The sequence below is a fragment of the Ochotona princeps genome, chromosome 21 (genome assembly GCF_030435755.1).
Source record: "Ochotona princeps isolate mOchPri1 chromosome 21, mOchPri1.hap1, whole genome shotgun sequence".
NCBI classification, from domain to species: Eukaryota; Metazoa; Chordata; class Mammalia; order Lagomorpha; family Ochotonidae; genus Ochotona; species Ochotona princeps.
This window is the reverse complement of record NC_080852.1, coordinates 15,439,138-15,465,725: the sequence shown is the minus strand read 5'-3', so window position 1 is coordinate 15,465,725 and position 26,588 is coordinate 15,439,138. Positions and strand designations below refer to the sequence as shown.

The 26,588-nt window shown below is 43.4% G+C and overlaps 1 protein-coding gene across 2 annotated transcripts; it reads right to left on the bottom strand.

Moving 5' to 3' along the window:
* Window positions 1-2,390: 2,390 nt before the first annotated feature.
* On the bottom strand, window positions 2,391-20,610 carry THOC7 (THO complex subunit 7). 2 transcript variants are annotated; one of them, XM_058678917.1, is made up of 9 exons: window positions 20,450-20,590; window positions 18,377-18,587; window positions 9,223-9,340; window positions 7,795-7,922; window positions 7,396-7,482; window positions 5,025-5,082; window positions 3,531-3,597; window positions 3,378-3,447; window positions 2,391-2,646 (listed from the first exon to the last, which is right to left on the bottom strand). In XM_058678917.1, the coding sequence occupies exons 4-9, from the start codon at window positions 7,901-7,903 to the stop codon at window positions 2,579-2,581; spliced, it is 459 nt and encodes a 152-aa protein (XP_058534900.1). In that variant the 5' UTR covers window positions 7,904-7,922; window positions 9,223-9,340; window positions 18,377-18,587; window positions 20,450-20,590; the 3' UTR covers window positions 2,391-2,578. The 2 variants fall into 2 exon arrangements, with proteins under 2 accessions (XP_058534900.1, XP_004581644.1); XM_004581587.4 differs by lacking the exon at window positions 18,377-18,587 and having other exon boundaries at window positions 2,392-2,646; window positions 20,450-20,610.
* Between the last annotated feature and the right edge of the window lie 5,978 nt (window positions 20,611-26,588).

Below are 26,588 nucleotides of genomic sequence, written 5' to 3'. Positions count from 1 at the left end.
GTCATGGAGAAAATTATATTTTTTAAGCTATAGCAATTAAATCCTATGAAGAATTACTCCTGTTTTCTCAGATGAAATTAAAGGAACTATTTACAGATATTATGAAACATAATGACTGCTACTGAGCTAATTTTACACTCACTTTTAAGATTAAAATTTTCATTGAAGTAACAAAAATGCAAGATTATTTATGGACAATTCATGCAGAGCGTTGTGTTTCTGAACTAAAATAAATGGGTGGGGATGAAGCCTAAACATAAGTCATCCAGTACTTTAAAGATTATCCATAATTCATCCTTAGCTTAATATTTTAAAAGATTTATTTATTTTTTGATAAGTATATTTACAGAGAGACAGGAAGAGAGGTCTTTTCTCTGCTGATTCACTCCCCAGATGGCCACAATGACCAAAACTGGACCAGTCTGAAGCCAGGAACTTGGGAGTTCCTTCCAGTCTCCCACATGGGTGCTGGAGACTGATGTCTTAGACCAGCCTCCACTGCTTTCTCAGTCACCTTAGCAGGGAACTGTATTGGAAATGGAGCATCTTGGACTTGAATTAGCACCCATATGGGATGACAGCACTGCAGGCAAATCCTTAACGTATCATGTCATGGTCCCAGCTCCTACTCTAAGGTTAATCTTTTAAAAAAAGATCATGAAATCTGTTATGCAAAACAACTTTAAACTATTTATTTCAAACAGCTTTTCATTTTGAGAGAGGGTTTTGGGGCCTGGTGCAGTAGCCTAGTGGCTAAAGTCCTCACTTTGCATGAGTCGGGATCCCTTATGGGTGCCAGTTCATGTACTGACTGTCCACTTCCCATCCAGTTCATTTCCTGTGGTCTAGGAAAGTGGCAGAGGATGACCCAAAGTCTTGGGACCCTGCACCCACTTTGGAGACCCAGAAGAAGCTTCTGGCTCCTGGCTTCAGATTGGTTTAGCTCTGGCCATTGCATCCACTATTGGAATGAATCAACAGATAAAGATCTTTCTGTCTCTCCTTCTCTTGTAAAATCTGCCTTTCCAATAAAAATAAATCTTTAAAAAATATATATTTTTTTAAAAAGACTTATTCATGTATTCAAAAGAGTTATAGAGAGAGAGAGAAATTAACTTTCCATTGAGTTCATTATCCACATGGCTGCAATGGCCAGCACTGGGCCAGACTTATGCCAGGAGCCAGAAACTTCACCTGGGTCTCCCATTTGGGGTGTCAGGGGCCCAAACACTTGGGCCATCTTCTGCTGGTTTTCCCAGGCACATAAATAGGGAGCAGGATCACAAGTGCCACTGACGTGAAATGGCACCCAGAAGACATGCCAGCATCACACACAGAGGCTCTACCCATTAGGCCATAGTGCTGGCCACTACCAGAAAATCACAAAAATTCAAAGTGACTCCTAAGAGAACAAAACAGTAGAAAGAAAAAAATGTAACAGAACATTTAAGCGCCAATAGCAATTCATGGCCCTGTGTAACAATGTGTTGGTCAATTACAGATCACATGGATGGTTGCATAGCCTATACGCTGGTCTCATGAGATTGTCTCTCCTGAAGTCCAACCATCTTAGGCTAGGCAAGGACTCTGTGATGCTTATATAATGGTGAAATTGCCTAAGAACGTGTTTGTCAGAAGTATCATCATGATTAACCAATATACATGTAATGCTGATTGAGTTACCTTGTAATTACTTTTCAAGAAGAAGATTAATTTATTTTTATTGGAAAAGCAGATCAGATTTAGAGAGAGGGAGAGACAGAAAGATCTTCCATTTGCTGGTTCACTCCCCAAAAGGCTGCAACAGTTAGAGCTGAGCCAATTCCAAACCAGGAGCCAAGAGACAAGAGCCAGGAGCTTCTTCTGGGTTTCCCACACAGGTGTAGGGTTCCAAAGTTTATGGGCCATCCTCTATTGCTTTCCCAGGGCACAAGTAGGGAGGTGGATGTGAAGTGGAGCAGTCAGGACTCAAGCTGGCACCCATGTGGGATCCCATTGCTTGCAAAGTGGAGACTTAGCCATTGAACCATTGTGCCGGGCCCTGTAATTACCTCTTATTACAGGTATCCTCAACATCATAAAACTTTTCCCTACACTAAGAACATTCCACAGAGATTTCGAACATAATTTCACAGGTTTGAAGCCCCCAAAAGCCTATTCATGGACTTTATTTTAAAAAATGGTAATAATTTCCAAAATGAACTCAATTTCTCATGAAAATCTTAACCTTGTAAACTAATCAGTGCTAACGGTTAAAATGTTATAAATTATTAATGTCACTTTTGACTAGCATAATAAAGAAGAAGAAATAAATTCAGATTGAAAAACATTTTATTAGATATGTTGGGATTTTGTTTTTACTTTTCGATAATAAAAAAATGCATTTCAACAAAATTCAAATCTATAGTGAAAGCATTTTCCTTTGTGTACAGAAATATGAATGAAATGTACATTATTATTGGAAACAAAGTATTTCATTGTTAAAACTTTAACTGTCTCAACAGTACAGCAACTTCGAAGCATAGCAAGATAGGGTCATGATTTGAATGCTCCTAAGTATGAGGAATGATTAGCCTGTCTATGGTTTAGGGTTGGCTTCCATGGTGCTTTCTTGAGCGTCTTCCACCTCTGAGAGCTTTTCATCATCTGAAATTGACAAAGAAACATATAGCCTTAGTCAGATATGCCCAAACTTTGTGTCTAGTGGACACCTGAGAATACTGTTATCCTTTATTACAGGAGACATTTAAACCAAAAATGGTAAAAAGGCAGCCCAGATCTGATCTGTAATCAGCCCATGTGAAGTGTGAGCTCACTAAAACTCACAAAAGTTGTTGTCATTGGTTAGTTGAATCAAAATGTAAAATTTGCATACTAGTTTCTTCCCCAAACACCACTTCTCCCAAATCTAGGTCTTAGGCTCTTGGAAACTATCAGAAAATCAGCTGACACGGTCACTTCCAGGAGGCCCCAGGCAGTACACAGAGCACACCTGCCGTTGCCCAAAGCACTCACCATTTACTGGGCAAACCAATGTTCTTACGTACTGAATGCAGACCTTGCTTATCTGGATTTAATCGCTTCTTTACAGCAATAAACTAGGGTAACCAAGAACATTTCTAAGGCCGCCACTGTTCAATTTTTCTTAAACTACTGAGCATATATTGAAATCACATATTAGCACAAAGTAAGATTTTTTTCTGCCTAAATCCAGAAAGCTGAATAACATGGATGCCTGCTAATATTATTTAGCAATCCTACTCAGAAATGGAAGACATACTGTCTCTTCAAAATGAGTATTTGGTATTTGATAAGGCATGTCCCCAGATCACCACACAGATTTTAGAAGCATTCGTACTGAAATTATTTCTACTTACTTTCCAACGTCTGCTGAAGTTCATGGATGGTACTGAGAAGAACGTGAAACTGTTTACGTCTCAATTCAAGCTGTGTCAATAAGGAAATAAATTTATGCATATTGATCTATAAATACAACACATATCACAAAGGCTGACACAATATGCAAATACCTTATCTTCAACACTTTCTTTGATGTGTGAAAGATGCTCTAATTCTTTTCCCAGAGATTCCAGCTCCCTGAAAAAAAAAGTGGTATAGTATGCTGACTGGAAACAGAATATATATTTAATACTGAGTTTCTAGCTATTAAGCAATATTTCTAAAATAATATAAATTCTTTCAACAATCTAAAGTGAAGAATGAATCTTATCCTCTTCATTATTCATATTTTGGACAAATGTTTTGAAGTATAAGAAACAGATAATAACAAACTCTAAGGACTGACATGGGCTGACATATTGCCACCTTTTTTCCCTATAAAGATATGAAACACTGCTGGCAACTCTTTGAATCTTATCCCCAGTCTTCTATCCCAAGGTTTTGTTTCTATTCTGCCTCCCAATTATGTAATCATTACATCTAATGCTTTTCAATGTGCATACCTAATAGATGAATATGCAGTATTAATATACCAAAGATTACACATAAAGTGTTTAGAGAGAGGTTTTAACTTCTTCAAATGTTTACTCATATGTATTCCATAAGTAGGAATGATTTAAGTAGGAAAGATCTGAGCTTCAAAGCTTATACATGTATATCTAATTTGTCCTTTTAAACTGATATTTAATATTCTAGTTTAGGATAAGGTCCTACTCCTCCTACTCCTACTACCTCCTGCTGAGGTACATCATATGTCTTTATGTTTGCCTCCCCAAACCACACATTAGAGTCATAAACCAGTGGTGCTCAGGAGGCAGCTCAGTTTAGTCATTCTCCCTGCTTCCTGCCTTGCTCTGTGATTCTTCCTCTAGCAGCGCTCCCTCCTGCCACATGATGCTCTGCACTGTGTATGACTCTACACCAGAAACTGAACCAATGGGCTGCTCAACCAGACTACAAACCTTGGCAACCGGGAAGTAAGATAAAACTTCCTTGGGCCCAGAGGCTAAATCCTCGTTTTGTAACTGCAGGGATCCCATATGGGTGCCGGTTCCCAAGCTGCTCCATTTCCCATTCAGCTCCCTCCTAGTGGCCTGGGAAAGCAGTAGAGGAGGGCCCAAAGCCTTGCGACCCTGCACCCATGTGGGAGACTCAGAAGAGGTTCCAGGCTTCGGATCAGCTCAGCTCCAACTGTTGCAGCCATTGGGGAGCGAACCAGTGCATGGAAGATTTTTCTCTCTGTCTCTTCTTAAGTCTGAAATAAATCTTAAAAAACAAAATAAAACAACCCTCCCCAGAAAACAAACAAACAAACAAAAACTCCTTCCTTTATGAATAGCTTGATTATATAGTTCATGTTGGTAATGAGATTCTAACTGAAACCTCTAAGCTGGAGGTTGGAAGAAGAAAACTTCTACTCAAGCAAGAGTAGAGTGTATAACATTGAAGATCTCACCTTCCTTTTGAAACACATATGTATAGCCATAAAGGGGAAAGACAAGGGCTAGTCCTTGAAGATTTCTGTCTAAATACTGGTGCCTTTCCAAGTAAAGCTCTAAACTTACCTTAACGTCTCATGCCGGTCAGGATGGTGCTGGATCACTTTTGCTAAAGCATCGTATTCTGAAAGAGAAAAACATTTTAAAAAATAAAGTTTTTTTTTTTTTTATCTGGATTATCGAAACAAAATAAGCGACACCACAAATCTCTCCTAAATGTCTCCTTAATACCTAAAGAAAGAAAATATTGAGAGATGAAAAGAGTATTGCCAGAACGAGAGTATTGCCGAAATGAACTCAACCCTAGCTGGAATGATGTGCAACCCCCAAATGTGTTACACTCAGGATTTTAACTTCTATTTCTCTATTTCATTAACATTTTTTTTTCCTGGAAGGAATATAAGAAGTCGACATAAACATAAAATAATTTAGGCTGTGAAGGACTACTGAATCATAGGGTGAACTAATTTCAAAAAAGGCTTTATTCACTATTTGCTAAGAAGATGAGGAAGAGGAAGAGGAGGAAGAGGATGGAGGAGAGGAGGAAGAGGATGAAGGAAGAGAGGGGATCGGGGAGGAAGAGTGGTAGGAGGAGTACAAGAAGGACAGTGAGGTCAATATATCCTACTATTCATTTCTGACCTCAGTCAAGAACAAATTATATTTCTCACACATCCTCAACGTAGACTTCAGAAACTTTGAAATAATTAACATCCGGGTCCTTGTTTCTACTTCACTGATGCCTCCACGGTAAGTCATGAAATTCCCGAAAATTGTTCTTATGAAAGAATGAAAGGATGATCCTCTTAGAATGTACATATACATACATTAAATATGTATATATCATAGTAAACTGGCCACTGAAACAACACCATATCCATTTTAAACACCTCAAAACCTAGCTTTGGAAAGAAAAATTCAATTATCTTGATTATGTCATTGAAAGGTAAAGCTGAGTTTGTGAAATTCAAGCTACAAACCGTCTCCTTATTGTAACATTCTGAGCTTCCAGTTTCCATGTGTATGTCATGGATGTAATTTCATATTATGGTTTTCTTTATGTTTTTCAACATACATCATAGGAAGACCAATGCTCTATCATTAAAATTATTTTGAAAAACTTTTTACAAACTATAAGGACAAATCTCAATTTAAAAACAAATGAAACTAGAAAAGGACTACATTTAATTTTCTTAATATTTAGATAGCCAGTAAATGTTTGAGTGGTACTTAATGACCTGGCTTGGTAGCCTAGTGGCTAAAGTCCTTGCCTTGCACATGCTGGGATCCCATATGGACGCCAGTTCTAATCCCAGCGGCCCTGCTTCCCACCCAGCTCACTGCTTGTGGCCTGGGAAAGTAGTCAAGGGCAGCCCAAAGTCTTGGAATCCTGCACCCGTGTGGGAGACCCAGAAGAGGCTCCAGGTTCATGGCTTCGGCTTGGCTCAGCTCCAACCGTCGTGACCATTCAGGGAGTGAATCATCGGACGGAAGATCTTCCTCTCCATCTCTCCTCTTCTCTGTATAGCTGACTTTTCAATACAAATAAAATAAATCTTAAAGATATTTTTTTAAAAGATTTATTTGAAAGGTAGAATGACAGAGAGAGAGAGAGAGAGAGAGAGAGAGAGGCAGGGAGAAGGAGATGTTCTATCTGCTGGCTTACTCTCCAAGTGTGGATCTGGGCCTCATCGGAGCCCAGCCCCAGGAGTGCCATCTTGGTCTCCCACAGGGATGGCAGGGGCCCAGGAGCTCAGGCTGTCATTAGCTGCCTTCCTAGGTAGAAATCAGCATGCCACTGGATCGAAACTGGAGGAACCAGGATGGAACCAGTGCTCTAACATGAGAGCATTGTATCACAAACAGCGGCTTCACTTGCTGTGCCACAATGCGAACCACTGATGTTTTTTTGTTGTTGTTTTTCCTAAAGTTATTCCATTAACTCAACACAATTTTCCGTCCAGGTTGGCAAGTTGTGGCATAGTAGTTTAGGCTCTTTGGGATACCTGCTTCCTATTTCAGCACTGGTGTGGGCTGCGGTTGATCTGCTTCCGATCCAGCCCTCTGCTCATGTGCTTGGGGACAGCAGAAGGTGGTCCAGGGCTGTGCCCCTACCTACCAGGTGGAAGGTTTGGATGGAGTTCCTGGTTCTTGGCTTTACTAATCAACCATAACATTACTGTAGAAAGGAGGCAAAAAATATGAAGACAGTAAAAAATGCTTAAGGAATGTCTGGACAATCAACACAAGTTCAGCAAGAATTCTCTTCAGCATAGCTCTCCTTTTCCATGTTAAATAATAATTCTGTGGTAAAAAAAAATTGAATTCACAACTTGTTTTAGCTTAATTCTGGCTGTAGATTTTACAGTATTAAACACTGTGTGAAATATCAGTCAGTAATAAAGTATGTGCAAACTAGATCCTTCAAAACCCTTACCTTGGCGGTTTTTTCGTATCCGTTTTGCTTGAAGAATTTGCTTTTTGCACTCAGCAATTTTTTCATGTGCTCCTGCAATGCTGCATTCTGTACAAAATGGTTTTATAAGATAGTTATAAAAATATGTACAATTTCAATCCATTTCCGATTTTAAATGTGCTTGTAAATAAGTTCAATTGACAATAAAACAGTAACTGGCATTTGAAACAACAGCTAAACCCAAAGTACTGTGCCATCTTAGAACACATTTTTACAGCTAAAATCTACTGCATTATTTTTTTAAGATGGTCATTATTATTATTCTTTTGTCACCAGTCAAAAAACTCTCTTACATACTGTTTTCTTTAGCAATAAAACATTAAATTTACAGTGAGACATTCATCACTTCAACTTCCTTACCTATTTCTTTGTAAATTTTTTCATAATTTTCCATTTCTCTGAGATTCATATCATAAACCAGTAATGTTTTGCCCATTGAAAATTCACATTGAGACAGTGTGCTCAGCATACGTTGGTATTGGCTATAGCTAAGGAAACAGAGAGGAAAAGGACACAAAAGCTTGTGGATTGCTACAACTGAACTATTTAAAATGCAAGCAAAGACTTGCTAATGACATTGTACTAAGTTCTGAAAATTATTTGCTATATTTGAAATAAATTAGAATATCTGTTCCTTCCTTTCTTTCTTCTTTTGCTCCCCAGCCACCTCCCTTCCACCAAAGATTTATTTAGTTATTTGGCAGAGTTAGACACACAGAGAAAAAAATCTTGCATTTGCTGACTTACTCCTGCAGGCCATAGCTAGGAGCCCTGACCGTCCCTTGACTCACACTTGGGTGGCAGGGGCCCAGGCCCTTGTGTGACCTTCTGCTGCTTTTCCAGAGGCATTGCAGGGAAGCTGGATCCAATGTGGAGCAGCCAGGATTCAAGCTGACACTCACATGGGCTGGTGGCATCAAAGCACGCAGCTTAACCAAACATCCCTGTTCCTTATGTGCTAGTTTTCCCAACGTAAAATGCTGAATGCCAAGATGGAGTTGTTGCTTTTATCAATAGAGAATTCAAACAACTATTTGTGTGAATTTTATTTAGAAACTATATTGATGTTTATTAATTCAAAGAAGGAATAGTCTATGGTAAAAGACTTTATGTATTCTATAATACACTGTCTCAACATATGTAGATATATACATGCCACAGCAGCTTTTTGTTAACTTGATCACAAGTAGGAGCATTTCATTTATTTTGTCTTGCTAAACACTGATCTGTTAAAAGTGACCCAGTTAATGAACCTGAATTTAATCTCTACTTCTTAGCACTTTGCCTTCTGCAAGTTTTAATAAGCAGAGTGGTGGAGGTGGGCATTGGAGCAGTATGTGGCTACTTGGGATGCCAGCGTTTCGTATTACAGTGCTGGCTCTAGTCCCAGTCCCTCCACTTCCAACCCAGTTTCCTCCTAATGCACCTGGAAAGGCAAACAGATGATGGCTTGGGCCCCTGTCTCCTACAAGGGAGACCCAGAGAAAGTTACAGGCTCCTGGCTTCTGCTGCCCCAGCCCTGGCTGTAGCAGGCATTTAGGAAGTGAACCAGCAAACAGAGTATCTCTCTCTAGCTCCCTTTCAAATAGATGAAAACATATAAGCATTAAAAAAAATAATAATAGTATAGGGTAAGCCTATGCAAGGAAGACCAGAGAAATCCACTCTAGACTAAATAACACTGAATTTCAGTGGTCATGTGAGATGAGTGAACGTTTGAAATACCGACAGGGCCTTAGTGAAATCATGTTAGAACATTGGCAGAGAAGCAACAATGAAATGGAATACCCCTCTTCCTGAGAGCCAGAGTTGCACCACTTAATGAAACTCTTCACCAGCAGGTTAATCCTCCGATCATCTCCTGCCCCATCGCCGTCAATGAGGAGACGCTTCCGTATGACTTCATCTGGGGAAAGAGCACCAGTGCAAATGAGTGACCATTAGCTCTTCATGGATTCCAAAGCCAACCAAGGTCAGTATTAACATTCACGGCAAAGAAAACTGATGCAACTTAAATGTATTTAAAGCCACCAAACTTTACTTTTTTAAAAAAAGATTTATTCATTTTTTATTAGAAAGACAGATTTAGAGAGGGAGAAACAGAGAGACATCTTCTGTCCATTGGTTCACTTCCCAAGTGGCTGCAAAGGCTAGAGCTGAGTTGATCTGAAGCCAGGAGCCAGGAGTTTCTTTTGGGTCCCCCATGTGCGTGCAGGGTCCCAAGGCCTTAGGTCATCCTCTGCTGCCCTACTAGGCCATAAGCAGGGAGCTGGATTGGAAGTGTAGCAGTCAAGACACGAACTGGTGCTCATGTGGAATGCCTGTATCACAGGAGGTGGCTTCAGCCACTATGCCATAAGACCAGCCCCTTTCTTTCTCTCTGTAAACACTGCCTTGCTTTTACTGCAAGGAAAAAGAAAAGGGGAAAGAACAATCAGTGCAGATGATGATGACTAACAAGTAAAAGACATACTGATTCCACAATAAGATCATGAGAGAGAGGGCAGTATGCTGGCATAGCATGCTAGTGGAGACCTGTGGTGCCGACATCCCCTATGAGCACCAGTTTGTGTCTTGGCTGCTCCACTTCGGATCCAGCTTCCTGCTAATAGCCTGGGAAAGCACCTGAGGGCAGCCCAATGACTTGGGCTCCTGTACCTACATGACAGACCTAGAAGAGGCTCCCAGCTTTAGACCACTGCAGCTCAAACCACAGAGGCCATTTGGGGCATGAACCAGCAAATGGAAAATCTTTCTCTGTCACCAATTCTTTCAAGTAAAATGAAATAAATTATATATATGGATATATACACATGTATCCATCAGATTGTTAAGAATCTACAAGGTGATAGCAACAGTGCTGACAAGGGTATTGGGAACCTGCAGTTATATATGCTCATGGTATGCAAACTGGTATACCAAAAGGGCCACTGGAAGTAAAATTAAAGTACATATTTCTGACTCCATAATTACAAACATAGGAGTTAGTAATTATATGCACTCCAGACATATGTGTACTCAACACAAAGACAGAGATGGAAGGGATGTTTTGACAGTGCTATTTCTAGTGCAAAGATTGCAAACCTCAGTTAGGAAACTGGTTGAAATCATGAATCTTTCCTATACTGTAACAGTATATAGCCAAAGAACAGTGCAGAGGTACCCAATGGTGTCAAAAACAATTTCCTTAAATGTGTGGAGATGAAAGCCAAACAGGTGCAAAGAAGCACACGCGAGTACGATCCCATATGTGCAGGAAAAGGGGAGACGGTGGTGTGTGTAGGCACACACCTGCATGTATGTTTTCAGAGAGTGTCTCCAGAAGGATCCACAAGAAACCGGCAATAGTGGGCGTTTCTGGCAAGAGGGATTCAAATTTTCTCAGACGGCTTTGTATTCTGCGGTGTTTTTGTTTTTGTTTTTAAGCCATACGCATGTATGATTTTTAAAAATGTATTTTGAAAGTGTGAATAATTCCTGGAGAGCCTGCACGGTGAATCAACAGCAGAATCTTTTTAAGTGACGGTTCCTGTGTGTGGGCAGAAGTATTTTTGAGCGCAGCTGCAGTGGAGATAAACTTTGGAAGGCAGATGGCTCCAGTTTTAAAATATGTTCTGTGATAACATCAGGTATACATTTTTAGAGCTGGGTTTCATTGTCAGAGTCATGGCTCTGAAGGCATGCTGAGGCTACATTCATTAGGTGTTTGAATTTTATACTCTAATCACACAAACAAAAATGCTTCAGTTCTAAATTACCAATACTGGGAGAAAATGAGACACATACAGCACAGCAGATCTTGACAAAACAAAACGGACAAAATGAGCTGAATTTAAAAAAAATTGTTTTTTTTTTTTTTGCTCTTTTTAAGTGCCCTTAAGATCCAATATTCTTTCCAGATGCCTCCTGCTTTATTCATGCAGAGGAATGAGCCATTCAGACTCTGGCATCTAGTTCTGGAGCTACTTGACGTCCTGGCTCAGCATCCTGGTCTTATGGATAATGGTTCAAGATGATGCCGCCCATGTGGGAGACCTGGTTTGAGTTCCAGGCTCCTGGCTTGGGCCTGGCCCAGTTCTGACTGTGGTGGGTATTTGGGGAGCCAATCAATGGAAGGGAAAATCCTCTTAATAAATAAATAAAAATTAAAAACACTAAAATGGCACATAATATTGGAGAGAAACAGGAGTTAGAGTTGGGTGGTGGTTAATGCCTAGAAGAGGAAGATACTAGATTTTTGAAGTGTAGTATCCCGAACCATTTAACGCATATCTCATGAGCATGCCAGCCATATGCTTAGGATACGTGTACTTCCATATACTTGTATGTGCATCAGGCCCCAATTACAGGAGCTTGTGAAAACTATTTACAAAACATAAGCCAAAGAACCCACATTTACAGAACAGTCTCCACTTTGGAGACTTACAGTTCTGTGCCTTGTTTGTTCTGTTTCCTCCCCAGCTTCTTGTACAATGCCTTACACCTTTCAGATGCTCAATTATTTCTAAATTGGCTCGGTAAACCACCACCCAGAGCAAGCATATGACTCCTATTTTCACATCCACAGGCTTAATTACTCTACCTGTAACATGCGAATATCTTATCAATGAGTAGATGTGTCTACAAGGTACCATAGTAAGTTTTGACATAGGAAATAAAAAATGTGGGCTATTTTGTTCTGAGGGAATCAGACATTTGAAACACAAATGCAGAAAAGACTGTGACAGTTAGGCATTAGGGTGTGGCAAAACGGCTCAATTGGCTAATTCTCCCCTTGCCCAGGCTGGGATCCTGTATGGGCAATGGTTCATACACTGGGTGCTCCACTTCCCACCCAGCTCCCTGCTTGTGGCCTGGGAAAGCAGCAGAGGACGGCCTAAAGTCTTGGGACCCTACACCTGTGTGGGAGACCCAGAAGCTCCTGACTCCTGGCTTGGCATTGGCTCAGGTTTGGCTGTTGCAACTATTTGGGGAGTGAACCAGTGGACAGAAGATCTTTCTGTCTCATTCTCTCCTTATATCTGCCTTTCCAATGAAAATAAATCTTCCAAAAAAAAAAAAAAAAGAGTTGGGGGAATTAGGAATTTGAGCTGTTTGCTGGATATTTAAGAATCATTCCTCAAGGGGCTGGCATTGTGCTCCAGCTGGCATAACAGGTTGAGCCTATAATGCCAGGATTAGCCAGATAGGTACTGGTTGTGCCCCAGCTATATTTCCAGTGCTGCTAGTGTGCCTGGGAAAGCAGTGGAAGACGGCCCAGATCCTTGCATGCCTTACACTCCTGTAGGGTGTCTAGATGAAGCTCTGCTTTTCATTCTGGCCCACCCCTATTCATTGTGACCATTTGGGCAGTGAACCAGCAGATGCAACTCAATCTCTCGATAACTCTGCCTTTCAAATAAATGAAAACAAAAAAGGAATTATCCATCAAAAACCCAGATGGTACAGTTTTTAGCCTAGTGGTTAAGACACTCATTAAGAAGCCTAAAACCCAAATTGGGTTGCCTGGAGTGCCTGGGTTCAAATCCCAGCAACTGCTAATGCACACTTGGAAAGCAGCAGGTATCGTTAAAAAGGCTGGGTTCCTGCCATTCTGCCACCTACTTGGACTAAGTTCCTGGTTCCTGGCTTTAGCTTGGGCCTTACCTGGCCATCACAGGCATTTGGGAAGTGAACAGATGAGAGATGTTTCTCTCTTAGAAAAAAAAAGGGGGGCATTTACAAATAACCTCTCTCCATTTGTAATATGACATCAGATTATTCGCTGATACAACACAGCATTGGGAACATCCTGAATGGCCATCATAAGAGGATGGAATGAACAACAGTTAGTACAAGAACATGATGGAATACTAAAACAATTAAATAATAATGAGGACATGAGGATGTGTTCTATGTGCTAAGGTGCAGAACAGCTGGGTCACTACACTCTTTTACATAATATAATACTGAGGTGCAGGGGACAGCACTGTGGCATAGTAAGTTAAGCCTCTGCCTGTGGTGCTGGCATTCTTTATGGGTAGAGTACTGGCAGCAGCACTTCTGATCAAGCTCCCTGCACCCATGTGAGAGACCTGTAAGAAGCTCTGTGTTTGAACCCGCCCAGCGCAGCCATTTAGAGAGTGAACTAGCAGATGGAAGATCTTTTGTCTCTCCTTCTCTCTGTAAATCTTTCAAAAAAAAAAAAATAGCAAGGGGGAGATAGAATATATATTTAGTACACATTGGTTATATTTTCATAGATATCTTGGAAGAATATACAAGAAACAAGTAAAAGGAATTCTCAAGGCAGGGAGCACTGTAGGTGGAGTAGATGGAGAAACGCAGGACATGCAGAGACACCTTTTGGTTTAAAGTTTTACATCACAAGAGTGCTCAAAGTCTGTTATGTTGTTTAAAGCAGGAAGTCCCCTCCTGCCTCCTTCCTCTCCCGACCCTCTTGCAGCAGAGGTGAGTGATGCATGGCTGGATCTAGAGCACAGGTATGTCACTCCACCAGAGAGGAGGGGTAAATGAAGACAAATCGTGGGACTCAAGTGAGTGAAGACAGTTGGAGTTTGTATTAGAAAGATGCCCTCTATTAGTAAACGCTGGTAGACAATTGAGAATTGCTGAAGAGTCATGGGTACCATTTTCTGGGAGGATCAAACTAAGGGCACCATACAAAATGGACTGCAACTGGAAAAGCTCAGAGGTAGGACGGCTGTATAGGGAGTAAGGACTAAACTAAAAGAAGAGATTGGAAAGGCAAGGTCCTGGAGGGTAGGTCAGGATTTAGCACAAAAACTGGCGAAGGAATTGGCAATGTCCAAGGCTGACAATGGGTGGCATGAGTGGAGTGTGGTCCTCTTGGTGCTGCAGATACGGAGATCCCCTACCCAGGCACTTGCAGGCCCTGCTGCATTTAACCCCCATCCCTCCTCAAGGGAAATAAGTGCATCCCATAGCCAATCCCCGAAAAACAGAACTGCAGGCAATTGTTGGCTACTTCACCCGGTGCTTACATTTTGAGTGCATGAGACCAACATTTGAGCTCAATTGTAAAATGGGAATAAAACTACCTATTTTGTAAACCTTTGTGAAAATAAAAGTATATAAAGGAACATAAGATTGCCATGGTAGAAAAAGAACAAAAAATATAACCTTATCGTACATTTAATCCACAATTTTTATCATCTCAAGAAATGTTAGCTGTTGAAGATATGGCTAAGGCTGCACCTGTATTTCTAAGTAGATACAACTCTAAAAATAACAAAACAAAAAAAGTGCCAGTTTGAGGATAACCTCTGTTCTTTTTAAAATTTGAAACCACTCGCTGTTGCTAATTCCTCATACACAGGGAATGAGCCCTGTATATTCATAAACATCAACCAGCTCCACACGGAGCACACCTGAAACATTTCGCTTACTGTACACACTGATTTCGTACATGATCCTACCTGAAGATCTGTGCAAGTAATTTGAATGTGTCTTTATACAGGCATAGTTTAAGGAGTTCATGGAAAACGGATACCATGAAAAATTCCACATGGGCTTCATCCTGATTTTTATTTTTTACATCAAAATAAACTTATCCATTACTTCTCCTTTTCCATGAACTTTCAGAAGTATCCTGGCACCAGTAATTCTGGCAGGCGTTGGTCCATACTGTAAAAAACAGTAAAGATTGCTTAAAAGCATTTTATTGATAATAACTTAAGAGGCGAGATGTCATATAAAATAATATTTTATATTAGATGTATCATTGAATCATCACTTCTGCAAGTTATTAAGATGAATTATGCGGACTGATCTGTCAGATTCCTTAAAGTAAAATAACACTGCCTCTGCTTTCCAAGCTTAAATATCATTAATTTTTTAAAGATTTATTTATTTTTATTGGACAGTCAGATATACAGAGAGGAAGAGAGACAGAGGAAGATCTTCTGTCTACTGATTCACTCCCCAAGTGACCGCAACAGCTGAAGTGGAGCCAATCCAAAGCCAGGAACCTGGAGACCCTACTGCATCTCTCACACGCATGCAGGGTCCCAAGGCTTTGGGCTGTGCACGACTGCTTTCCCAGGCCACAGGCAGGGAGCTGAACGGGAAGCGGGGATGCCAGGCACAAACGGGTGCCCATATGGATCCCAGCACATTCAAGGTGAGGACTTTAGCTACTAGGCTACCGCACTGGACCCAGCAAAGTAATTTTTAAGGTCAACAATATTAGCAGAACACATAAAGGGTGGATAGAAAGAGCAATACATAAGATGGTTTGATAGCTCCAAGTAAATATTGATCTGAGATCCTCAGGCCAACCTAAACAGGCAGCTGGTGCCAACATAAATCACTTAAACCAAAATTAAATGAGAAAACTAAAAAAGAAAAGCAGAAATTAGTGCTGCAATCTGTTTTTCCCCATGCCGATTTAAACATTTTTAGTGCTAACAAAGATAGGGGTGAGGCTCCAATTCTGTTTTGAAAAAAAAACATTTATCTGGCTAAAGAAACATTATTTATTCATTTCCTTTCACTTTGAAAAGTCTTGTGGTTTGGACAGGGAATTAAGTGGTCATTCAACTGCAAAGTGCTTTACACATAGTATGCAATCTACAGCGTGTATCCCATTATCTTCTTTTACAGATAAGTCATGTCACCTCTGTATTGATAGGAAAATAGGCACAATTCCATCACTGTAAAGTCACAGGGAAGTCCATCATTCTGTCATGTGTTCACAGGCATACTAAAACCATTACTCTGGGTTTTAACAAACATCTATCTATCCACTACTCTTTTCCAATAAGAAAAGTCCATTGAAACCAACACGGTCCATTAAATGGGTAGAGCCATATCACACCTCCCTTTTCCTCTCCCATCTGTTGCTCTGGCGTATCAACGTATCCATCTAATGCTCTCTGCACTGCAAAAAGCGCCTCTGAAATGGTTTCTATCAGGGTACTAACACTGTTTAGCACCCTTTAAATTAACACCTACAAAATGCAAACTGTTAGCATAGTTTAAATTAACAGTGACAACATCTAAACTGTTTTCCAGTTAGCCAAAACGTCAGGGTGGCAGTGTGAGGCCAGAAAAAGGTTGTGCCACTAGCTAGCTGTGACTGTAAAGGATCTCCATTTTCCTCATGGGCCGGATGGATGGTGCTGGTGATGGTTATAATGCTGCATCCTAACTTGTAGATGGTAATACAGTGTTTGTCCTTCTCTGTTGAGGGAGGGCACGCCTTCAGATTGTGGGGGCCTATTTCCTGAGAAGCTCCTGGTCCTCGGGGGGTGAACAGACGCCTATTTTAACCTAAAATTGGCAGCTCTACCCTATTACTCTTCATAATGATTCCATGAAACTCATGCTGAAAACTTACCTTATTTACTCATTTTATTGCATGCAACTGTATCTTTCCCCCAAGAAGTGACTGTGGTCCTCTGCTGTCTAACCTCAGGGAAACTAGCACCTAGTAATACACCTAGAAGGTATGCATTAGGTATTTGTCCACTGATCACATATCACTCACTCATTTCAGTTCATTTCTGTCTTCCCCCCAAAGACCTCAGTTAAGGAAAATCATGTTCACAGAATTATTTGAAAAAGTCGGGCCTGTAGTGATAGCGCAGTAGTTAAAGCCCTCGCCTTGAATGCCCCGGGATCCCATATGGGCCCTGTTTCCTATCCACCTCCCTCTTTATGGCCTGTGAAAGCAGCCGAGGACAGCCCAAAGTCTTGGGACCCTGCATCAGCGTGGGAGACCCGGAAGAAGCTCCTGACTCCTGGCTCCTGGCTTCAGATTGGCTCAGCCATTGCAGGCATTTAGGGAGTGAACCAGCAGATGGAAGATCTTCCTCTCTGTCTTTCCTCCTCTTTGTATATCTGCCTTTCCAATAAAAATAAATCTTTTAAATCTTTTTCTCTTCAGTCTACATAGTTCTTACAACAAATAAGCAATAAACAAACAAAGAGAAAACTTACTTTAGTGAGATACCTAATACCCACATATACTACAATTTAAAAAACCACTTTTTTTGAAAGGTAGTGACCAGGGCTGGTGCAGTGGCTCAACAGGCTAATCTTCCACCTTGCAGCGCCGCATCCCACATGCATATTGGTTCATGACCTGGCTGCTCCACTTGCAATCCAGGTTCAGCTTATGGCCTGGGAAAGCAATGGAGGACGGCCCAAGTGTTTGGGACCTTGCACCGATGTGGGAGACCAAGAAGAAGCTCCTATCTTCAAATGGGCTCAGTTCTAGTCTTTGGAGAATGAACCAGCAGATGGAAGATCCTTTTATGTCTCTCCTTCTCTGTGTAAATCTGCCTTTCAAATAAAATAAGCACTTTTTTCTTCCTTCCTTTCTTTCTTTTAAAAAGGCAGCAACAGAGAGAGCAAGCAGGCCATTCCATCATCTAGTCCATCCCTCAGATGACCACCAAGAGTCAGGCAGGGGTGAGGCCAAAGTCAGGACCCAGGAACTCCACCCCGAATGCCACGCGAGCAGCAGCAGGTAGCAAGAGATCTAATCCCGGCACAACTTCAATTTAGTACTAGTTATCAAACAGAATGGCATATTGGACTCAGTGCAAAGCTGTTTCTTACTTTATTGCATTTAATCCTCAAAACAACCCTCTGAGGGGAATTCTCATTATAACTCCCGTTTACCGGGCATGCAACTGTGGCTCAAAGAGGCTAGTTAACTTGTACAAGGTCAGACAACCAGTAAGTGGCAGAGTGCAGATTTTTGTGGGCTCCCAAGATGTGGGGGGTGGGGTCACTTCATTGCAGTCAAGAGCGTTGACTAGACACATCTTCCATCTGCCACTGGTCTGCAGTTCTCTACCTTAACCAACAGAGAAGTTGGACTAACAGGCATTGTCCCTCAGGTCAGAAAGGCAGGCTTGGCCTCCACGCTTCCCCTCACACCCACTTGTCCACTGACGTCCTGCCGAGCTACCTCAGCCATCTCTCTCCTGCGTGTCCACGGCTGTCTGCATCCTCTTTTGGTGGGAGTTTCCTTGATCTTTCCTCAGGACCATCATGGCAGTAGTTCAAAGACAAGAGGTAGAAGAGGGGAAAAGCAAGGACTCTGAAGCCAGCTTGCCTAGGCTGTCATGGACTATGTCTGTGCCTTTGGACCAGATAATTTCTTGATGTCCCACTTTCATCTGTAGGATGGGGATAAGAATGAGAACATTGCTTGAAACACATTGTAAACACTATATAAAAGTTAGTAAGGGAAGAAGAAACTCACTTAGCTCCTCACTTTGCCTTTCTCTCACAGTTCACCCAAAAGAATGTGTGTAATGCCAAGCTGACTGCACCAGGCTGATGCTGCCAGCCTGCAATGTCTTACTATGGTCCTTAAAAGTGGCTCCCAGCTTTTTAAACTGGACACAATATTGCGATTCCTGAGTTACTCCAACATGTAGGGGCCCTCGGCACAAGTGGTTTCCCTCCCAGAACTCTAGTCCAACTGCATATCTAGTTCAGTCTCCAGAAACGGGATTAAGAACAATTTTTTTTTCATGGAGAAATTTTTTGATCTCTGGAAATGGATGAACTATGCCCTCATAGTTCCCAACCTTGTGCCTTCCCTACAGGATTATTTACTTCAGAAACTAATTTTCCAGGCCCCGTGGAATGGCTCAATGGATAAATCCTCATCTTACATGCACCGGGATCCCAGATGGGCACTGGTTCGTATCCCAGCTGCTCCACTTCACTTTCAGCTTCCTGCTTATGGCCTAGGAAAGCAGTGGAGGATGGCCAAAAGCCTTAGGACTCTGCACCCACATGGGAGATCTTTCTCTTTGTCCCTTCTCCCCATAAATCTTATCTGCCTTTCCAATAAAAATAAATACATCTTAAAAAAAACCTAATCGTAAAACAAACAAACAAACAAACAAAAACCTCTTAAATAATGTGGTTTTCCTATCAGATTGTAACCTCAGTGTGGGGATAAGGTGTGTCTTACTGGTTTTTGGCTTTTACTTCCAGCAAGGTTTAGCCTGGGGAAGAATTTTCTACTGAATAAATGAAACTGGAAGGGGGTAAGGTTAAAAACTCCCCCTGAGCCTGGAAAAGCCTGCTACCTCCACTATTCCTATCGATGCACAAATTTGATCCTATCCTGGTTCTCTGCATTGCCTGATCCCTAGTTTGGACACCCTTGGGGGGCTTACATTCTTCAGAGCTGGCCCTTCCACAGGCATGCAGTCACTAGTCACCTGCTCAAATGAAAGCCAACACTCCTAGATGATCCCTTCCCAGTTATCAGTAGACCTCTTCCCTCCAGTCCGCTTATCTCATCATGGCTGTTTACCCTTCCCCAAACCCGCTGTCCTTACTGCTACTCTACTGTCCACAAACTTGGCCTCTGCATCCTCCTCCCTCCTTCATTCCAGCTAACAAGCCCCCTCTGCTGTCCCGTGCCCTACACAGGTTCCTGACCTAGTAAAACTCTCTCTGCAGGAACCCCCACCCCCCATTCACATCTCTGCCTTCCAAATGGCATCTCCCAGGCTCAAATCCACTGGGAGAAGCCGCATCACGATCCACCCTCGTGGTACCGCGCACCCGTCTCAAACTACCCGGAGGTCCTCTCCCTCTTTCCTATCCCCAGACTCCTGGAACTCCCACTGCACTGCAGGCCCTCCAGCCCCACGCCCTCCTTTTTCTCCGGGCTTCACCAACCCCGGACCTGCATCACACCCTTGGACAGCTAGAACCCCTTCCCTGTGTTTGCAATCCCCGACAACAATCCTCCCGGCACACCCTCCGGGGGTCCCCGCGCGCCCCCAGGCAGAGCAGGCCGGGGAGTCCTAGGGGTTCCGGCAAGAGGGCAAGGGACTCGGTGGAGCGGCCGGGAAGGCCTGGGGCTCCCGAGAGGAGCCGGCGAGGCCTAAGGGCTCGAGGGAAACGGCCGGGGAGGCCGAGGGGTTCCCCACAGCCCCATCCCCCGCCGGAGATCTCAAAGGAGGCCAGAGGGGTCGGGGAGCGGGCCCGGGCGGCAGCAAAGGAGCCTCACCGTCAGTCACGGCTCCCATGGCGTGCGCGGCGGCGGCGGCGGCGCAAGCCGAGGCGGCGGTTGGCGGCGGCGGAGGTCAAACTCCCACAATGCAGCCGGGTAAACAGCTATGGAGGAGGAGGCGGCGGCGCCCGCGGCCGCCCGCTCCGACGCCTGAGCCGCGCCGCGCCGCCGCCGGACCCGCGCTCCTCGCGCTCCCCGCACTCCCCGCGGGCGGCTGCGGCCGGCGCGTGTGGGGGGCGAGGCCAGGCGGCTGGCGGCGGCCCCGGCTGCAGCCGCGGCCCCTGCAGCCCCCCCTGGACACCCCCGCCCGGCCCACGCCCAGAGGCCGCCCCGGAGGCCGCCGCCAGCCGCCAGGTGAGCTCGCCCGGGCGCCGCCAGGGCTGCGGGGAGATGCGCTTGGGGGGCTACGGAGGGTCGAGGCCCCCCAACCCCGCGCCGCCACGTTTTGTTGGGGAAGGTGACCACAGTCCGCGCAGCCCCAGTCTGGCTGCCGCTGCTAGGCAAAGGGGGGGAAGGCTCGGTTCCGTGGGCGTGTGAGGAGGGTTGGTGAGGACGCCGGGAGCCGCCGCCTGAACCCGGGAGACGTCGGGGAGGAGGGCTCGGAGGGGCGCGGCGCGGGTCCCCCGCAAAGTTGGCGCTCACACGCCCTTGAGGCGGGTCTCGGATGCAGACACTTGTGCGCAGGGCACGGCCAGCTACCAAAAAAGGGCCCCGGTTCCAGGTCGCGGGGTTCCGGCCGCGTCGGCCAACCCCTCTCCTTCCTGCGCTCGGGTGAGTGCAGGGGAAAGGGTGCGAGACAAACTTGGACCTCCGGGAGGAGTTCGCGGAGCCTGTAAGAGCGTGGTCCTCGCTGGGCATCCAGTCTCCCCCACCACCCCACCCCACCCCCAGCCGGAATCCCGTCGCTGGACGTGATTGGGTGCTTTTGTTTATTTTTCTCGTGGATTTTCAAAAACTGTCTGTGTGACTGTCCCGCCCGTGTTCTCCCCACCCCCTTAAGGGGAAGTTGAAAGAGAAGAACGGGTGGGTGGGGGGAGGAGGGAGAGGAGATGTGTTCTCTGAGTCGTTGCCTGGTGTGCCAGTTACACATTTCCGGAGCACACGGCCGGCTCTAGTGGCCTCTCTTCCCCGCAAGTCACTGATTCAACTTGGATGAGTTTCTGATAAATGGTTAGGTTTGAGGGACTATGGGTGAGGAACCTCAAACACCAATACAGTGAATTGGAGCGCCATTGAAACGTACAATTAGCTCCAGAAGCACCACTGATTTTTTTAATACAACTTTGGTTTTACTGAACTTATGTCATTATTTTTCCAGTTTTCCTGCCCCATCCCAGACACCTTGCGCCTTCATATTCCAGGAAAAGTAGCTGCATAGAATGAGTGTGGTGGCTGCACTTCCTGAATTTATTCGTTAAGCTGTTTGTCCCCACCAGTGCTTTGAAAGAGGGAGACTTGTAAATCCCAGGGTATGACAGAGAAGCATCTGTGCCTATTTGGTTAGAAATTGGTAAATGTACATTATGCTGCTAACAGCCTTGTGTTTAGGTCAGACGGCACATTGCTTTTATATCTGAAGTACTACACGTTCTAAATCGAAGGTATCAGCTGATTTTCTGTCTAGCCTAGGCGGCATTTTGGTGGGGGAAGTTATTGTTTAAAAAGGGCAGTTTGGGAGCGAGTGTTTAGTATGGTGCTTCAGAAGCCATTTGTGATGCCTGCAACCCGTTTCTGCCTCTCTGGGTGTAAGACCTGGTCCCTGTTTCATTTCCAGCTTCCTGCTGCTGTGCAGCTCGGGAGGCAGCAGGGGATATGCTCACAGATGCTTACAATCAGGCCCCTGCCCCCGACGTGGGAGCTCTGGCAGAGCTCTGGGCTCCTGGCTTTGACCCGGTCCCATCCCGACTGCTAAAAGCTTATGAGCAGTGAACCAGCATGTATCTATTCTTTTTTTTTTTTTAATTTGTTTATTTTTATTGGAAAGGCAGATCTAGAGAGAGGAGAGACAGAGGGAAGGTCTTCCATCCACTGGTTCACTACCCAAGTGGCTGCAACTCCCTAAGTGAATTAGCTGAGCTAATCCAAAGCCAGGAGGTTTTTTTCATGATTCCCAAGCAGGTGCTGGGTCCCAAGGCTTTGAGCTGTCCTTGACTGCTTTCCCAGGCCACAAGCAGGGAGCTGGATGGGAAGTAGAGCAGCCAGGATACAAACCAGCAGCACCCATATAGGATCCCAGCTGTTGCAAGGCAAGGATTTAGCCACTAGGGTACCGTGCCGGGCCTAGGAGCTATCTCTTTGTGTCTCTGTTTTTCAAATAAAAGGAAAAGTTTCTCTCTAAATGTTTTACATATTCATTTGCCTTTTTAAAAGATGATTTATTTATTTATTTGAAAGGTAACATTTATGGAGAGAGAGATGAGAGAACGAGTGAGAAGGAGTGCTTTTGTCTAGTGGTATATCTACCGAAAGGCCACAGTGCTCTGGCAGTCAGAAACTAGGAGCCCGGAGCTTCTTCTAGGTCTCCTGCTGGGATGTCAAGAACCGGGCAGTTGGGCCATCTTCTGCTGCTCTTCCCAGGCCATTAGCAGGGAGCTGTTGGGAAGTGGAGCAGACTCAAAGAGGACCCCATGGGCTCAGCACGTTAGCCTAGTGGCTAAAGTCCTCCCCTTGAACGCACCAAGATCTCATATGGGTGCTGGTTCTAATCCTGACGGCCCCGCTTCCCATCCAACTCCCTGCTTGTGGCCTGGGAAAGCAGTCCAGGACGGCCCAAAGTCTTGGGACCCTGCACTCTTGTGGGAGACCTGGAAGCAGCTCCAGCCATTGAGGCTGCTTGGGGAGTGAATCATTGGATGGAAGATCTTCCTCTCTGTCTCTCCTCCTCTCTGTACATCTGACTTTCCAATTAAAAAAAAAAAAAAAAAAACTTAAAAAAAAAGGAGCCCATAGGGGATGCTGGTGTTGCAGATGTGACTTTACCTACTATATCACGATATCAATGTTTAAAAATATCTAAAAATTTAAAAAAATTTAAAAACCATTTAAGAATGTTTTTTAAAAGTCTGGTAGTGAAATGGTGTTCTTTGCAAATTTACTTATTCCTTGATTTTGTCATCATAAGACTGATTTTGCAGTAGTGTCTGGTGATTTAAAGTAATCTTTAATGTTTTTATAGGAAAGATCACCTCCCCCCCATAATAAGCAAATTTTTGTGAGATACCCTGGCCGTTACTCATAGAAGGAATCCCAGCCAAATGCTTTTAAGTTCTTCTGGTAACTTGCAGTTTTGTTGGACAAGGGTAGAAATCTTCTATCTTGTGATCACAAGAGTGGCAAGACTCCATAAAGTTTGATGTTTATCTGAAAATTAACCAGTGTGGCAGGAGACACATGTTATGAGCCTTTATGAACTTCTTAAAATCTGTTTTGTTAGCCATGTAATTTAACCCCCAAACATATTAACACAGTGTTTTGAATGTTTAATCATTTTTTGATTTCTGTTAATGTGTGCTTTATATACATATACATAAAGAGGGTACTGACTGTACTGCTTAGTCCTAGGTGCACTGTGGCTGGGGTTTTTCTTTGTTTTTGAAGATTTGTTTATTTGAAAGGCAGAGTTGCCGAGGGAGACAGGAAGAGAGGATGAGTGTAAATGAGAGAGAGAGAAAAAAGAAAGGAGAGAGAAGTGTCTTGAATCTGCTGGTTCACTTCCCAGATAGCTGCAACAGGTGCAGCTGGGCCAGACCAAAGCCAGGAGCCTAGAACTGCATCTGGGTCTGACCCGTGGATTGGCAGAGCACCAAGCACTTGAGTTATCTTCATTCCTTTCCTAGGCATATTAGCAGGGAACTAGATCTAAAGGGGAGCTCCTAGGATTCCAGCAGGTATTCATATGAGATGCTGGTGGTGTAGCAGGTGGCTTAAAGCTTAACCAGCTGTGTTACAACACTGGCCCCCGTTTTTCAAATTAATATAAAAATTCAGATCAGACAGAATGGATGATGGTGGGCAGGCAGACCTGAACTTGACACCAGCCCTTGGAATAAATGGTTTGTTTAGCTCTACTCTCTAGCACATCTGACTGAGAAGCAGTCATTCCAAGAAAGTGTATTTGTGTATTGGCTAGATAGAAGAATTTAATAAGAAAAACACTTTCTGAGTTAAAAAAAGCTTATGTTCAAATCTCCATTTTGTTACCATTTTAGCTTACTGATGCTGTCTGACTCTCCTGTTATTCATCTTCATAGTGCCTACCACGTAAAGGTAAGGGACTAGGTAGAAATTTCCTTTGTAAAACTCTGGCCACTCCACCTTTTTTTTTTTTAAATAAACCAGGTTAGGGTAGTAGTTATTAAACATCACAACAAACATGAATAATCATGCTATATGATAATGTACATTATTTTGAAATAAATATGGTGAAGATAATAACATTTAAAGCAATCTTTAAAACTCAGGTGTTCAAAAATACCTTGGGGGTGGGCTGGTTAAGATGCCTGTGTCCCACATTGGCAAACCTGGGCTCACTCTCCAGTCGCAGCTGTTGGTCCACCTTGCTGTTATTGCATACCCTCAGAGGCAGCAGTGAAGGTCCACGTAATTTAGTGCTTGCCAACTATGTGGAAGATTTGTTATTAAGTTCCCAGCTCCTGGCTTTGGCCTGGCTCAACCCAACACCTGGTTGATGTGCTCATTTGGGGATCTCTGTCTCTCAAATTAATAATTATGATAATTTAAAAAAAAACCTTAAAATTGAGTGGTTCTTATAGAACATTTAGGGGACATTTGAAATAGTACATTTGGCAAAACAGAAGACATGGATGCTGGGCCAGCATCATCAACTCTCCCAGTGGAAAGATTGCTTTTAATGTTTGCTCTTTGGGAATACTTTAAATTAAAAATTCAGATTTAAAAACACATGTACTTCCTAATACATCATCCCAGAATATGTTTCATTACTCTCTCCTTTTTTGGGACCCTTCATTAGGTGCCCAAGGGAGTTCCTGGGTGGAAATGAAAACTATAATTTAGCTGCATAGCACTATCATGTTTAAATGCCTCCACAATTGAGTCGGTGTGGCAGTACTTCTCAGTAAGAGGGAGTCTGACAGAACTGAATGGGATTTTCCTTTACATAATGAAACAAAGGGGCCCAGCATTGTGATGTATGTAGCAAGTTGAATTACCTCCTGTGGACATGGTCATCCTATATGGATGCCAGTTCGAAACCTTACTGCTCCACTTCTGCTCCAGCTTCCTGCTAGTGTGCCTGGGAAGGTCTGGAGGATGATGACTTGGGTACTTGAATCCTGGAGTCCACATGGGAGATCTGAAGGGAGGCTGGACTCTCTGCTTCCAGCTTGGCATAGGCCCAGAGATTGTGGTCGTTTGGGGAATGAACCAGCAGAAAGGGATCTCTTATTTTTCTCTGTCTCTCTGTGACTGTGCCTTTCAAATACATAAAAAAAATAAATCTTTAAAAGATGATGGAGAAAAAGTATTATGAGTTGAAAGTACCAGAAACATGAGTAAGATTCTTAAAATATTCATGGACATAAAAATAACCTTATTTCTTCTGCTATTACATGATTTTGTTTTTTTGCTTATCAAGTAGGAGGGAACATTTATCCCTTTTGTTTTAGTTGGATAATGGTTATGATCCAGCGTTTAGAGCCTGAGTTTGACCATTCATTTCTTGAGTTTTTTATTTGAGCCAACTTCTCTGAGTTTGGGTCGGGTAACCACTAAATGGAATAGTAAATGCAGGAGAATTGGTTTGGGCTCTCACTTAAACCTCTACTAAGTGCTTAAAAGATAATAGCCAGGGCTCAGTGTGGTGACTCCACTGACTGATCCACCCCCTACAATTGCTAGGATCCCATATAGGTGCTGGTACATCTCCGGGCTACTCTGCTTCTCATTCAGCTCCCTGCCTGTGACCTGGGAAAACAATAGAGGATGGCCCAAAACCTTGGGACCCTGTGACTGGGGGTTGGGGGGGACCTAGAAGAAGCCCCTGTGACTGGGGGAGGGTACCTAGAAGAAGCTCCTGGCTCTTGGCTTTGTATTGACTTAGCTCCAGCCATTATAGCCATTTGGGGAGTAAACCAGTGGATAGAAGATCTTTCTCTCT